The sequence below is a fragment of the Myotis daubentonii genome, chromosome X (genome assembly GCF_963259705.1).
Source record: "Myotis daubentonii chromosome X, mMyoDau2.1, whole genome shotgun sequence".
Lineage (NCBI taxonomy): Eukaryota > Metazoa > Chordata > Mammalia > Chiroptera > Vespertilionidae > Myotis > Myotis daubentonii.
This window is the reverse complement of record NC_081861.1, coordinates 123,897,899-123,913,191: the sequence shown is the minus strand read 5'-3', so window position 1 is coordinate 123,913,191 and position 15,293 is coordinate 123,897,899. Positions and strand designations below refer to the sequence as shown.

At 36.5% G+C, this 15,293-nt stretch overlaps 1 protein-coding gene across 1 annotated transcript in view; it reads left to right on the top strand.

The window, feature by feature from the left end:
• Positions 1-15,293, top strand: part of POLA1 (DNA polymerase alpha 1, catalytic subunit) — a 317,031-nt gene that overhangs the window by 132,603 nt on the left and 169,135 nt on the right. Inside the window, exons 33-34 of the mRNA XM_059680284.1 lie at positions 12,401-12,579; positions 14,137-14,268. Coding sequence (XP_059536267.1) covers positions 12,401-12,579; positions 14,137-14,268 — 311 coding nt within the window. The remainder of the gene's footprint in view (positions 1-12,400; positions 12,580-14,136; positions 14,269-15,293) is intronic.

The window sequence follows — 15,293 nt, the reverse complement described above, 5'->3', positions numbered from 1 at the left end:
GAAAGGCAAGCATCAAGTGTTGGTTTTATCCCGTGGATTCCCTTTGGAAATTCTCTATTTCTCCCCATCAAGATACCTCCTGAAGTCTGTCTGGTGGCATGTTGCATGGCCAGGTGTTCTGTATGGGAAGGACATTTTAGTGAAAAGGAGAGAGGGTAGTCTATTAAATGAGTGAATGAATAAGTCTGTTGAATTGAAAGAGAATGATTTATTCTCTCTAATAACTAATGGTCCTTATTATCCCACAGTAAAATGTGTATCATTTTTCTGAAATCCATGCAAGATTATTGCTATTGGGCTTAAATAAAGCAAAATTTTACTCTTTTCCATCTGTGAATAGAAAAAAATATAGTATTACGCTTTTATACAATAGCCCTTTGGGAAACATGGCCACTAAAACTTGGAACTCTTAGCTTTTGTTCTCCAGACTATAGGTTTTTCTCTCTCTTGTTCTAATGAAAGCTCTTTATATTCTGTGGATGAAATATTCACAGTATGCGCCAACATCCATATAGTCTTCTGTACCTGGCAAAACAAGCCAGTGATGAGAGTAGTCTTAAAGTTCATTCTTGCCCAGCTGGTGTCGCTCAGTGGTTGAGCATAAACCTGTGAGCCAGGAGATCATGGTTTCATTACCCATCAGGGCACACGCCCAGGTTGTGAGCTCAATCCCCAGTAATGGATGTGCAGGAGGCAGCCAATCAATGATTCTCTCTCATCGATGTGTTTTTTGTTTTTTTTAAATATACTTTTATTTATTTGAGAGAGGAAGAGAGAAATTTAAACATCAGTGATGAGAGAAAATCATTGATTGGCTGCCTCCTGCATGCCCCACACTGAGGATGGAGCCCACAACCTGGGCATGCAACTTGACCGGGAATCAAACCGTGACCTCCTGGTTCATAGGTTGACGCTCAACCACTGAGCCAAACCAGCCGGGCCTTTGATGTTTCTATCTCTCTTCTTTTCTGAAATTTATAAATATATATATTTGTAGCCTGGTGCATGGATTCGTGCACACTGAAAGGAAATTAATTAGAAGGAATATTTTAATATAACTATTCACCCTTTAGAAGTGTCAGAGATGAAAGAAAATTAGTAAGATGTATATGAAAATAATATATAAATTGATTAATAAATAAACAAAAAGAAAAAAGGAAACAAATGTACTACTCTTTGTAATATTTCAAGCAATTAAAAAATAAATAAATTGAATAAATAAACAATTACAACAAAGTTATAAAAACAACAAAAACATGATATGAAAACAACATTGATAAAAACAATGACTGATAAAGTGATTAAACTTATTCTAATATCTCCCTGTATACCACATTAAGAGTAAAAACACTTTCAGAGTGCTTGACTAATTTCCCTTGTGATGAAGTATTTACAACTTTAACTTTAACATCACACGCTCTTTGAACTTGAGAGAAAGCAACATATAACTGACCATGTCCGAAAACGGGTTCAGGTAGGAATATTCCTACTCTGTCTAGAGTTTGTCCTTGTGATTTATTAATAGTCATCGCAAATGCTGGCATCATGGGAAACTGTTTTCAAATTAATTTAAATGGGAGGCCAGTGTCAAACGGGGACAAATATCACGTATGTGTGGGTCAGTGTTTATTTTTAAATTGCCAGTGCCTGTCATATGAACCGGCTGGTCGGACATACATATGGTCGGTCACTTAGCCTTTTATATATACAGATAGATTTTAAAAGTTCATTCTTGAATTTCATCTTTTAATAAATTTATACAGTCAAACCTCGGTTCTCAAATGTCTCCCATCTCGAACAATTTGGTTCTCAACCAAGTTGTTCACAGAAAAAATGTCTTGGTTGTTGAACCAAAATTGTGGTTTTCGTCCTGACAACCCTTTCATGCTGATACCTCAGCTCCTCTCAGGCAACAAACAATGGAGAGAATGCTTTCGTTGCTGGCAAAATCAAGGATTAGCACAATTTTAAAACATAAAGAGGTCATCAAGAGTGCTAATGTTGCTAAGGGTGTAAAAGAAACAAGGTTCACAGGCAATTGAACAGGTAGACAAACTATGTTGATTAGTTAGCCAATAGCAGATTTCAGAGGTAGTGATACATGAACAAGCAAAGATGCTGCATATTGACCTGAAAGATGCTAGTTTGATAAATTTAAGAAAAGTGTTCATAGATTAAACAGTACATTAGGCATGCACTATATATAAGAAAAATGAAAACAGAATCATTTGTGGGTCTGGAAGGAATTAATTCAATTTACATTATTTCTAAGGGGAAAAATGATTTGGTTTTTAAGCAAATCGCTTCTCAAACAGCTTTCTGGAACGAATTAAGTTTGAGAACCAAGGTTCCACTGTATTTCATCTATAATGGCACTTAGAATTATACTAGAGACTCGTGTACTGGTGGGGTCCCTCGGCCTGGCCTGCAGGGATCGGGTCGAAACCAGCTCTCTGACATCCCCCAAGGGGTCCTGGATTGCGAGAGAATACAGGCCAGGCCAAGGGACCCCACTGGTGCACAACTGGGGCCGGGGAGGGACCACGGGAGGGCTCCAGGGTGCGTCCAGCCCATTTCGCCCAATCCTGATTGGGGCCTATCGGGGCAGCCGGCCGGGGGGTGGGGGGTAGGGGCCCGTGTTGAGGGCTCCAGGGCATGTCCGGCCCATCTCGTCCAGTCCCATCTCGTCCAGTCCCAATCGGCTGGACCCCAGCAGCAAGCTAACCTACCGGTCAGAGTGTCTGCCCCCTGGTGGTCAGTGCACATCATAGTGACTGGTCGGACATTTAGCATATTAGGCTTTTTAAAAATATATATATTTTATTGATTTCAGAGAGTAAGGGAGACGGAAAGAGAGATAGAAAGATCAGTGATGAGAGAGAATCATTGATCGGCTGCCTCCTGCACACTCCCTACTGGGGATCGAGCCCACAACCCAGACATGTGCCCTTGGCCAGAATTGAACCTAGGACCCTTCAGTCTGCAGGCCGACGCTCTATCCACTAAGCCAAACCAGCTAGGGCGCATATTAGGCTTTTATTATATAAGAAAATGTCTTTCCTCCAATGAGTAATGACTTGTACAATAGCTATCAAGTACATCTCTTCATGGTCAATGATAAAATTTCAGGCATTTATCTATCTGGGCAGTTTTCTCATTGGTCCTGAGAAATTATTGATGTTTGAGGAATATGAGAAATTAAAATTTAATTTAGTCTCTGAAGTAGTGCTTAAAACAAGACAGTGCACACTTCACCCAATGTGTTCCTGGTTTAATTTAGAAAGTAAAAATTCTCTTATTAAAAAAAAATGGCTATATCACTCACAGTGTAGAAGGTAGTTTATTATCTCAATAGTTGGGATCCAGTAACATCTTCTAAGAAATAAGTGCAACAGTGGGCACGGTGGTGTTTGGATACCTTTGTCAGGCTCGGAGAGATATATCTACAAAAGATAGGAAGGGCCATGAAGTATAGGGTTTTGGGCATGATGACACCAGCAGGTGTCTCAGGTATTACTGTATCTATCAAGACTTTTGTCTTTTTTCATGATTAAGCTCTTAGAATAATACCGATACTTGACCATCATTTTCAAACATTAAACATTTTCTATAAAATAATGGTAAAATTTTAAAAGTAAGATCATACCAAAAGCAAAGTAGAATAGTAAGTCTAGTCAGCTGATAAGAACCACCTCTTTCAGAATGGAGTGCCATTCCAAGTGCATTATCAAATGGCTCATGTTCTAGGCCTACTTTTTCATTCATTGCATGGATTGATGTTGAATACTTGCTGTGCTCAATTAATGGGTCCTGTGGGGGATACAAAGTTGAGTCAGCCATGGCTCCTTTACTCAAATTAGAGCCCTGTGGATTCACTATTTTGGGGAAGTCTAGTTGGTAACACAGTACTAGTACATGCCTCAAAAGAGGTAAAATAAAGGATTTTTGATGTTCAAGGGAAGCAAAGACCACTTCTAGCCCCACTGGGAAGAGTATATAGAAGTGGAAGCATTTGAGGCATTGTGGGAATGCGCTGTGGAGGGGCCAGTGTGGAGTTGGGAATGGTTGTCTACCCCACCTCGCACCAATTTTTCCAGCCCATTGATGCAGTGTCAGGGGTCCCGACCTCATTCACAAGGTAGCCCATGCCATCGCAGCCACTCCCCATAACACATTAGGGAATTCACAGAGAACCTCAGGTATCAGCTGCAAAGCTTTGCACCTCAGTCCCTACAAAGTAAACCCATGATGTTGTTTCTGTCTCACTAGCCTATAATTCTGAGGGCCTGCAGTGACACTTCTCACCTAACTCAAGCAGAGACCTCTGAGAACTTAGAACCAAATTAGAGCATGTTTGGAATAATCACTTGGACTAGTAATTCCTACTCTGGCTTTGTAATACTTGGAGCTTTCAAAGGAAAATGAGAATTTCTTGAATTATTTAAGTTAGATCAATATTTTAAAAAAATTTAACTTTATTGAGGAATAATTGACAAATATAATTGTATAAACTTAAAGTGTACAACATGATGATTTGATATACATATACATTGTATAACGATTATCAATATACACATCCATCAGCTTACATACTTAACTCTTTTTTTGTGGTGAGAATGCTTGAGATCTAATCTCAGCATTAAGTATACACTGCCATATTATTAAATACTAGAGGCCCAGTGCACGAAATTCATGCACGGGTAGGGTCCCTAGGCCTGGCCAGCGATCAGGGTCGATCTGTGGGGCCACCAGTGGGGTGATCGGGGCCCCCGCTCGCACCTGCCTTGGCTGGCCTGGCGCCACCGAGTCACTGGCCCTGGAGCCCCCGCCGCCACGGGTCAGGGCCTACAGGCTGGAGGCAGCTCCTGTGTTGAGCATCTGCCCCCTGGTGGTCAGTGTGCGTCATAGTGACCAATGGTTCCACAGGTCATTCCACTGTTCGGTTGGTTTGCATATTAGGGTTTTATTATATAGGGTAGACCATCTTTTAAAAGATTCATCATACACCAAAATGACACCAGGATTTTGTAGCCAATGAAAAATGGGTAAGATAGAATAAATGTAAATGGTTTAATACAGGATTGTACACAGATACTTAAATGATATTAAATATATATGTATAAATAAGACATGAAAGGGTGAAGGTGGTGAATTATAGGTTCCTTGTTGAAAAAAAGGTCACTGTTTTATTAATAAAAATAAGATAGTTTTTACAATATCTGAAGGAAGAAAAACAGTTTAACACTTACTGACTCCTAAAAGGTGGGTGTTAGGGATCTCCTGCCTGACTGTTTCCCCACCATATCTGCCTGCATCGCTGGAGAGCAGAGGACTTTCTTGTTAGAGAAGCAATTTTTTTGTTTATTTTTTTCCAAATATTTTTTTTCAACATAAAGTTACTCTCTTTTATCAGATTTAAAAAGAGGAAAGAAGACATTTCTAAAATTTTTTCCTGCCCAGAGGTACACGTCTTACCAAGTTAAAATTCACATTCAGAGCTGTCATCAAGGGCATTAAAAACAATCAAGCGAGGTCATAAAAGTACTACACATCAGGATTTCTTTTCTTTTTGTTTTTTTTTAATTGAATATTGGGGTGACATTGGTTAATAAAATTATATAGGTTTCAGGGGTACAGCTCTATAATACATCATCTGTAGATTGTATTGTGTGTTCCCCACCCCAAGTCAAGTCTCCTTCCATCACCATTTAGTATTTTTTTTCTGCCAAGATTTTGGGAGTTAATTTTGTACAGGATAATAAAAATTTTCCATTTGTCTTATGGAGGCAGTTTCGGTTGTCTGTCACTTTATAGTCAGTTGTTTAGGTCAGAGGTCCAGTATTTTAAAAAGTTTTCATTATGGAAAATTCTAAACATATAAAATAGTAGAGAGAATTTCATCAGAAGCCCCCATGTTTTCAACACCCAGCTTCAGCAGCAGTCTGCAACTGTGGTTGATCTTATTCTGCTTCTCCACCTCTTCTGATTATTTTGAATTGAATCCTAGAGCAGCGGTTCTCAACCTGTGGGTCGCGACCCCTTTGGCAGTCAAGCAACCCTTTCATAGGAGTTGCCTAAGACCATCCTGCATATCAGATATTTACATTACGATTCATAACAGTAGCAACATTATGGTTATGAAGTAGCAACGAAAATAATTTTATGGTTGGGTTACAACATGAGGAACTGTATTTAAAGGGCCAGAAGGTTGAGAACCACTGTCTTAGAATAAATGTCATTTTATCTGTAAACTAGAGGACTGATGCACAGATTTGTCCCTCGACCTGGCGAGGGGGCCTGGATTGCGAGAGGGCGGTTCTTGGATGACGCACCCCGGAATCGGGCTCCCTCCTCTCTGGTTCCAGGTGCATCGCCCGAGAACAGCAGCTGCCAAGTTACCGCAGCTTGGCAGCTCCTGCGTTGAACGTCTGCCCCCTGGTGGTCAGTGCACATTATAGCTACCGGTCAGATGGTCACTTAGGTGTGTGTGTGTGTGTATTATTTTGCATTTCTAAAAGACAAGGATTCCCCTTTGCAACATAGCTACAATGCTATTACTAGGGGGAAAAACACCTTCATTTCATCTAATATCCAATAAGTGTTTATATTTTCCTGATCATACTATGAATACACTTTTTATAAAAAGCTCTTTGTTTGAATTGGAATATAGTCAGCGTCCATATGATAGTTAATCTCCTCTTTTTTTTTTCACCCTTCTGATGTATTTGTTAAAGAAACTGTATTCTGCTCTATAGAATTTCCCATATTCTAAAGTTTGCCGATAGTATCCTCTCCCCTGTATTTCCTGTAAAGTGGTAGTTAGCTCTGCCCATACTTCGGTTCAATTTTCGTTTTTGTGAATACTACTTCTAGGTAATGGTGTGTACATCTGTGAAGAGGTACATAATGTCTAGTTGGAATCTAATACATTTTATAGAAACCTCAGAGGTATATCATAAGAAATACTCAATATTCACTTTTCTCACCTTTTCCAGTGTTAATGTTCTTATATAACATGCATACAGAAAAGTACACAAAACCTAACTGAACAGTTTAATGAGTTTTCACAAACACATACCTTTGTAGTCAGCTCAAGAAACACCCCCAGGAGTCCCCAATCTCCTAGATACTGTCCATCCCTGACCAGAAAATGACATCATGACTTATGACATCATAGATGAGCTTTTGTTATTTTGGATGTTACACAAGTTGTGTCTATATTTTTTGTGTCAGGATGCTTTCATTCAGTATGTTTGTGAGATGGGTCCATGTGGTTATACTGCATTTCTGTGCAGGATTTTATTGTTTGAATATACACTGTGTGACTGAATGTAAAACCTGTGGGTTTTTCCCACATTTGTACAATTATGAATAGTTCTGCTGTGAGCATTCTTGCACATGACTTCTGTGGAACGATTGCATGTATTTTCTGTTGGGTATATATTTAGGAGGAGATTTCCTGAGTCATAGGGGACGTGTATGTTCAGCTTTAGTAGATACAACCAATTTTCCAAAGTGGTTCCAATGTACACCCTACCAGCAGTATGTGAGTACTCCACATTCTCAACCAGCACTTGGTGTTTTTCTCTTTTTCATCTTATGTGTTGACATAATGTTGTGGTTTTAATTTTCATTTCTTTGATGATTAATAATGTTCGGTACCTGTTCACATGCTTAATCGCCATTTGGATATCTCCTTTTGTGAGGTGCCTGTTCGTCTTTTTCTACTCTTTTGTTGGGTTGTCTTTTTCTTACTGACTTGCAATCATTTCTTATCTATTTTAAATGAGTCTTTTGGAAATAATATATCACAGACATCTTCTATTTGGCGTGCTTTTTTTTTCCAAGTGTAATTTACATACCATAAAATGCTACAATCTTCAGAGTGTATACATTTTATCAAGACAGAACATTTCCATCACCTAGAGAGTTCCCTTGTACCCCTTCCCAGTCAGTACACCCCCCTGCCCCCTGCAAAGTAACCACTCATCTGATTTCTATGACCATGGGTTAGTTTTGCCTACTCTAGAATTCTATATAAATTATTTCCTATGGTATATCTTTTATTGTGTTCAGCTTTTCCACTTAGCATATTTTTTCAGATTCATCCATCTTTTTGCATCTATCAGTACTCATTCTTTTTCTTTCCTGAGTAGTATTTTATTTATTCACTAGAGGCCCAGTGCATGAAATTCGTGCAAGAGTAGGCCTTCCTTCCCCTGGCTGCTGGCACCGGCTTCCCTCCAGCACCCGGGACCAGACTTCCCTCACAGCCCTGGCTTCGTCCGGAAGGATGTCTGGTCTAATTAGCATATTATACTTTTATTATTATAGACTCTCACGTTGTGGGCATCTGAACAGAATTGTTACCCAATTTTTGGTTATTATTAATAAAGCTGCTAGAACATTCTTGTACAAGGTTTTTATGGATGTAGCATTTACCTTTTAAAAATTCATTAACTACTTTTTTTTTTTTTAATCACACTAAATTTTTAGTTTGTGTATTATTCTCTAAGTAGTCCAAATATATGAAAGCCTGAATTTGTGCAAAAGATAAATGATTTATTTCCTAAAAGAAATTTTTAGAAGAAATTTACTGTACGATTTCATTAATTAGCTTCCCTAGTAGTTTGAGTCATATTACAAACAACCTACTGGGAATATCAGTTACTCTACTCATTTGGAGTTTCATTCATATGGATTATTCCCTCTTCCTCACTTGTGTGAACATATATAATTGGCTTTACTGTAGTTATTTACAGTTACACTAATAGGGATCTTGTCTTTTGGAGGAAGAAAATTATTTGGTCAAATGTATTAGCCTCTCTCTCAGCCCTGTTTAGGAACTTGAGTTTTGAACAGTGTAAATACTCCTTTATTGGGGGCATGTGAACATTCTAAAATCAGAAAGCTTACAAGGGTTACAAAGTACAGTGATAAGAAAAATAATTTTGTGCTAAATATCACATTGGAGGTGTGTGTGATAAGAATATGGTGATGTTAAGTAAAAAACAGCATTGCTGAACTCCTCCACCCGAATGCCTATGATGTTACTTTCTATAAATACTTTTTGAAACATGAGAGCTTTGATCCTATTGCCAAAATAATGTGAGATCCTATAAACTTTCTAATTATAAATGACAGTAGTTTAATTTTATTCTACTGCCCCTTCTGTCCCACCCCCAAGAAAAAAAATGGTGTGACTAGATCACTAGAAGTCACAGTATTGAATTACAGCACATACCACTTCTCCTTATTGTGGGGAAAACTACTGTTGCTCTTCCCCTGGAGAACTGGTGCCAAGTCCAAGCAGGCTGCTTTCTTTTATTCTGTGCCAGACCAAATGATCAAACTCACCTGTCAAAAGCGAGTCTAGTCAAAAGTGGAAGTTCTTTTTCTCAAATGGGGCATAAAGTTTATTTTTTTAAGCCAGTTATTTAGAAAAAGCTCTCAGGAGAGATCAGGAATTTGGAATTCAGTTTTGCATCTCTTGCTCAAAGGCTAACAGGATTACTTGCTGTATGATGAGCATTTTAATATTGATTATACAATGCACATGTAAGTATATGCCAACTGCAATCATAAAGATTTTTGCTTTAATTTCTGACAAAAGTGTCTAATTTTGGAGAGATAGTAATTACAAATAGAGTTCTTTGCAACAGCTCTATTTTGCACATTTAAAAATTCAGAATCTACCTTTAGGTGGCAGCACCAGATACTTTTTCCGGTTGTCTCACTACAGCCTTAATGAGTTATGTATAAGCGGGGAAACTTTCAAGTCTCCCAAAACTTCAAAATAAGCTGCTTATTGCCAGTTTTGTGAGGATTTAGAAAAATTATGTTGAATAAGTTGGGGGCTTGTTTAAGCCTGGATTTTGACCTTAAAGAATATTTTGACAGCAGTGGTCTTTACTTTTTAACATGACATTGTATGTTTTCTTAAGAAGATTTCATTTAGCCCTCTGTGATTTGCCTGTTGAACTTATAATTGTCCTCCCAAGAAAATAATTTTATGACATTTTTGTATTCAAGTGACTTGTACAAGGATCATTATATACCTAATATTTTAAGGTAATTAGTGTCTTTTCCCTTTATATATTAAAAGGTTAACATTGACTTACGACCATGAGTACTGGGATGAAAAAGTCCCTTCTCTTGAAAAAATCAGCTTGGGAATAAATTTGAAGTAATTAGCTAGGCCAATTGGCTTTGTTGTTTCCAGGGGCAGATAAGTGTTGTTTGTGGAAATGGATGTTTAAAGTAGACATTTCATAAGGCCTGATTTTTAAAATAACTTTGTCCCCTTGTTGGGCTTTTCTCCATAACAAGCAAGGTAGCCTATGTCCAGCTTTGGCTTACTCAGCAGGCAGCCTGGCCCGTGCCTTTCATGCACTAAGTAGACCTGGCTGGTACTGGAGAAAGCTTTCGTTGTTCCCCTGTCACAGCCTGGCCAGTTCTGTACATGTGCAAAGCTAGGGTGGTTCCGTTCCTTGATTTCAGATTGTAAAATATCTTGCCTTTTAGAAAATCCTTGCTTATTGTTTTTCTTTTTCCTTACTTTCTGAGTAATAGTCTGGGAAATTGATGAATAATGATGTCATCAGAAAAAAGATGAAGTTGCATTTTCATAAAGCAAGACATTATGTGAATACAGTTGGATTCATAACTAGAGATTAAGAAATTTGCAAGTTGCCCTTCACTACAGAGACAAATTGGCATCATTCAACGGGCATGGTCTCTCTCACTCAACTCCTCTACCCCTCCCTCACACTTCACTAATTTGCTATTTCTCTTACTGGATTGCTAACTTGTAAAATAAAAATGTACAGTGAGTCTTGGGGCCAAGTGACTTATGTTACAGTAATTTATGTCACACACCAAGAACAATTTTGTCAAGTTGTTTTTGAATGTGTATTTTTTTGTTCTTATTATGCACTATCATGTTAGAAAATATTCACTTTGATGAATTCCTACAAAGAGCAGCTATTAACTGGCTATGCAGCATGAACATGTGTTTCATTTTGAGTGAACATAGTCCAAAATAAATGATGTTCATCCACTCTTTACTTTCTTTATCTGTATGACATTTATTGAGTATTTATTTATATAGGCCCCATTTAAAACAGTTTGTCCTCTAATGTCTTATTTAAACTGCAAAAGTTCATGGTTGGTGGTACTACATCCATTTTGCAGGTGAGCAAGCTGAGACTCCAAACTTATTCTTTGTTTAGCACCTTCCACTGTGTCAGAGTTAACCTTATGTAATGACTAGATGTCACTTGACAATTGACCAAATAAGATTTAGCATCCTGTCACTGAATTTTGAAAACATCTGTTAGATTATCTACCAGTGCAGCTGTTGATAGAGCCAAAACAATTTTTAGATATTTTTGGTATTTGAACTTTTTGCTTAGTGATGTTTTATGTTACTTATTTACCTTTATACTAAAATAGGTATGCTTGTTTTCCTTAGATTTCTGAACAGCCTAGAATTGTTAGGTATTGCTAAGGGGTGCTTTAAAGAAAATATTATAAGCTATAGTATAGAATAATTATCTTGAAGTTTCAATTCAAATAGTGAATTTTGGAGAGATATGCTTTGATCAAGGGTATATTCAATTGGCTGACCTTAAAATGTTTATTTTCTCAAATAGTTTGGGCAAACAAGATAGCAAAAACTATACATCAATTGATTTATTGGGTCATTTTGATTGAAATATGGAAGGTATATTTGGTTCCAGGATTGTTGGGGACATTTTGGCCTATAGAATCTGTAGAATCATATTTTTTGCACATATTTTATACTTCTGAATTCAGAATACCAAAAAAACCATGTCACGTTTTATCTTATATGCTGCTACTGAATTTTAACCACTGGATTAGATTGCAACCTACATGCTGTTAACTACTGAGCCAAGATGGAATCGACCACTGCATTGAAATCAGGATTAGCAATTGTGTCTGCACTTGAAGGAGTTGTAATAGCAGTGAACTTGTTTTCTTTAATGGGATTTTTATTCTCTATTTTCAGTTTTAATGATGATTCTTTGATTTTAAGAGATTTTCTTAACAGCAGTGCAAATTTATTTGAGATTTTCTTTATAACTTTAGGAAAATACTAAAACCATCCTGTAGAAGTAATTAGTTGCTTCCAAATCCAAATGTCCGCTAGCATATACCTGCATTGTTTTAATGCTGTTTACTTGTTTTATTTATAATCACTTATAAAAAGAGCCCTTTGTCCATGCGATATGAGACTCTATCTTGAGTTCAAATGATTGTGTGTGTGAATTTAAAATTATTCTTTTGTGAGTTTTTTTTCCTTGGGCTTATTTTTTTGGGTAAGGGAATTCAAAGAATTGTACCTTTCTAAATTTGTTTTTTTCTTTTGCATTAATAGGACTTGATCCCACCCAGTTTAGAGTTCATCATTATCATAAAGATGAAGACAATGATGTTCTATTTGGTGGCCCAGCACAGCTCAGCGATGAAGAGAAATACAGGGACTGTGAGAGATTCAAATGCCCATGCCCTGCGTGTGGGACTGAGAATATTTATGATAGTGTCTTCGAGGGTTCGGTTAGTTGTTTCTTTTTTCATTTTGTGAGCAAATTAATATAAAGGCCTTTCCCCCCCACTATTTGTCTAAAAAGGAATAAACACATTGCTTTTATGTGTTTAATATTGTTTTTGGCTTCCTAGTGTTTGGCCTTGGTTTCTAAATGGAACCTCTTAAAAGATCTAATTATCTTAAAGTATTTTTATTTTAATTCCTTAATTAGTAACCTATATTTCCCCACTCCCCAGCCCAATTTATTAAGACTTAGAGCAATATTTTTCTGTATCTTAAATCAAGTTAATGGGAACTAAGTGTTTTTGGAAAGTTTTTTGTTTATCTTTACACATCCCACTTGCCTCCTTTTTGACAAAGGTACTCCGATTATCGTTTCTGCTGTCTTTGCATGTCAGACATTTAAAAAGTCACAGGGAGACATTCCTTTCAAGAAGTACTGCCAAAAAATGTATCATTGACCTTGGATCAGAACTTGAAATGTGGCCAATTTACTTGATTCTACTGCAGTGTTATATGTACTGGCTATTGGCAAATGAGTAGGCAGTAGAACCATGTAAAACCTTGAAACTGAAAGAAAATGCATCCTTTATCTAAATTAAAAGTAATTATTTTAAGTTAATTTGGACAAACAGCAGATGTTTTGAATTTTTTTGAATCAAAACAAAGCGGTCTTTGGAAGCAAGTGCAAGGAAGAGGCAGACGCAGATCAGCAATACATGCTAAATCCTTGAGTTTTGCTTCATTACAGCTGTAAATAAGATAGTTAATTGCATGGAGGCTTGACAACTTGCAGATGGGCTAACTGTGGAAGAGCCGATGTCAAGCTCTGAAATCTCTTCCACCTGGAATTGCTTAGTGTGGTGGGTAGGGTTATGTACCAGATTGGAGCAGGAAACCAAGATGTTTAAGTATCAAGAAGGAAAACACATGGTCCAGAAACCCCAACAGTTTCCCTATATGTTTGCTTTGTCTCTGCTTAAAACAAAACAACAAGACATTTTCTCCAAATACTAATTTAATTCTTGCAAGTTTCTACTTCTCCTGCTTTCCCTCCCCCAAATACGTTTTAAGGGGGTTAGGAATTTTAGCTTTTCTAAGCTGACAAAGCCTGATTGCTTTGTGGTATAACACTTAAATTTTAGGCTTTATTAAGTTGACGATATGAAAGCAAACTTATGTCATTAGTGCACTTGCTTTATCCTCAAGTTTGTAATGAATAAGGGCAAATTTAAAATTTTGATATGTCTGAAAAGAATGTTTATTTCCAATAATGTCACTTTACTGGTATTTTCACAGGGAAAACTCATTTATCCAGAGAGTCTGTCATTTATTGAGTGTTTAAAAAAAAAGTGATATTAGGATTTTCCCTTTGACTTCATGCTCCATTATGATGGTGGCAAAAGAGTGGAAGTTATATGTGACTAAGGAGATCTTTGGGAGGAAAGCAGTTGAGGAAATAGGGTTAAATTATGATTATTGTACACCAGGACAGCATATAAGCTTTTAAGCACAAGAAATCTTTTTATAATCTTTTGTGTACTTGTGTGACTTGAATTCTATAGGGAACTGATCTGGAGCCCAGCTTGTATCGTTGCAGTAACATCAACTGTAAAGCTTCACCTATGAACTTCATTGTACAGCTGAGCAACAAATTGATCTTGGATATTAGACGTTGCATTAAGAAATACTATGAGGTTAGTATCCATAATGACTTTCTTATATACACAGCTTATTTAAGTTTGGAACTTGTTATAAAATAAAACAATGTAGTTTTGTATTAGTTTTTTTATGAAACTAAAATTTTTTAAAGACTTGAGAGGAAAATGGTTTGATTTTCTATTGGGTATTACATCTCTTTCATTAATGAGTAATATTTTAAATAGTGAAATTTTTGCTTTTAAGGAAAAATGAGAATATAACCAGGACTTTTAAAAATTTATTGTTACCTAAATAAGACCATATTAAATGGTCACTCATATCTTTGGACAAAGGAGGAAAAATCAGTATTGGTTATCTTTGGCAAGTAGAGCCATAACATCATGTGTGATGTTTTTAATAAGTTAAAACTTTGTGTTTATGTGGTAATTGAAACCATTTCATAGCCTAGTTGTACCAGGAAATAAAACTAAGTGTCTTTTAAATTTAAATGCAATTTGTCTGGCTTTTTAAAGAGAATGTCTAATTTTTAAAATACATAGTATAGTTAAAATACCAGAACAGTAAGTGATCTGTCTGTGTTAGAAAGGCTTTTTTCACAGTTTTTATTTTTTTGTTTGTTTTTAACAATTTCATATGAATGAATTCTTTTCTCTTCAAAAATTAAAATTAAAAAATTCACATTTACCATTTGATTTTTCATAGTGTTTCATTATATTATTTGTCATCTAAGCCAAATTGTTATTACTTGAAAGTTCACTAACTTATTTAAAGCTACATTGGCAAGGCATTTCCAAAAATGCCCAGATTCTATTAGGTAAGGCCATGACTTTGTTCAATATCTTCCTATAATGTCTACTTTTATGCTAATTAACATAGCATTTTCTTATTTAAAATGGATCTCATTAAATGAAAACTGAGTATTAGATCATTAGGACAAAGAATGAAAATATAGAGTTCCAGTATTGTGATTTTGGAGTTGAATAACTTGTATTTGTCAAAAAAAAAAAAAAGTAGGTTTGTCTGAAGATATTTTTAAAATAATAATTAAGACTACATTTTG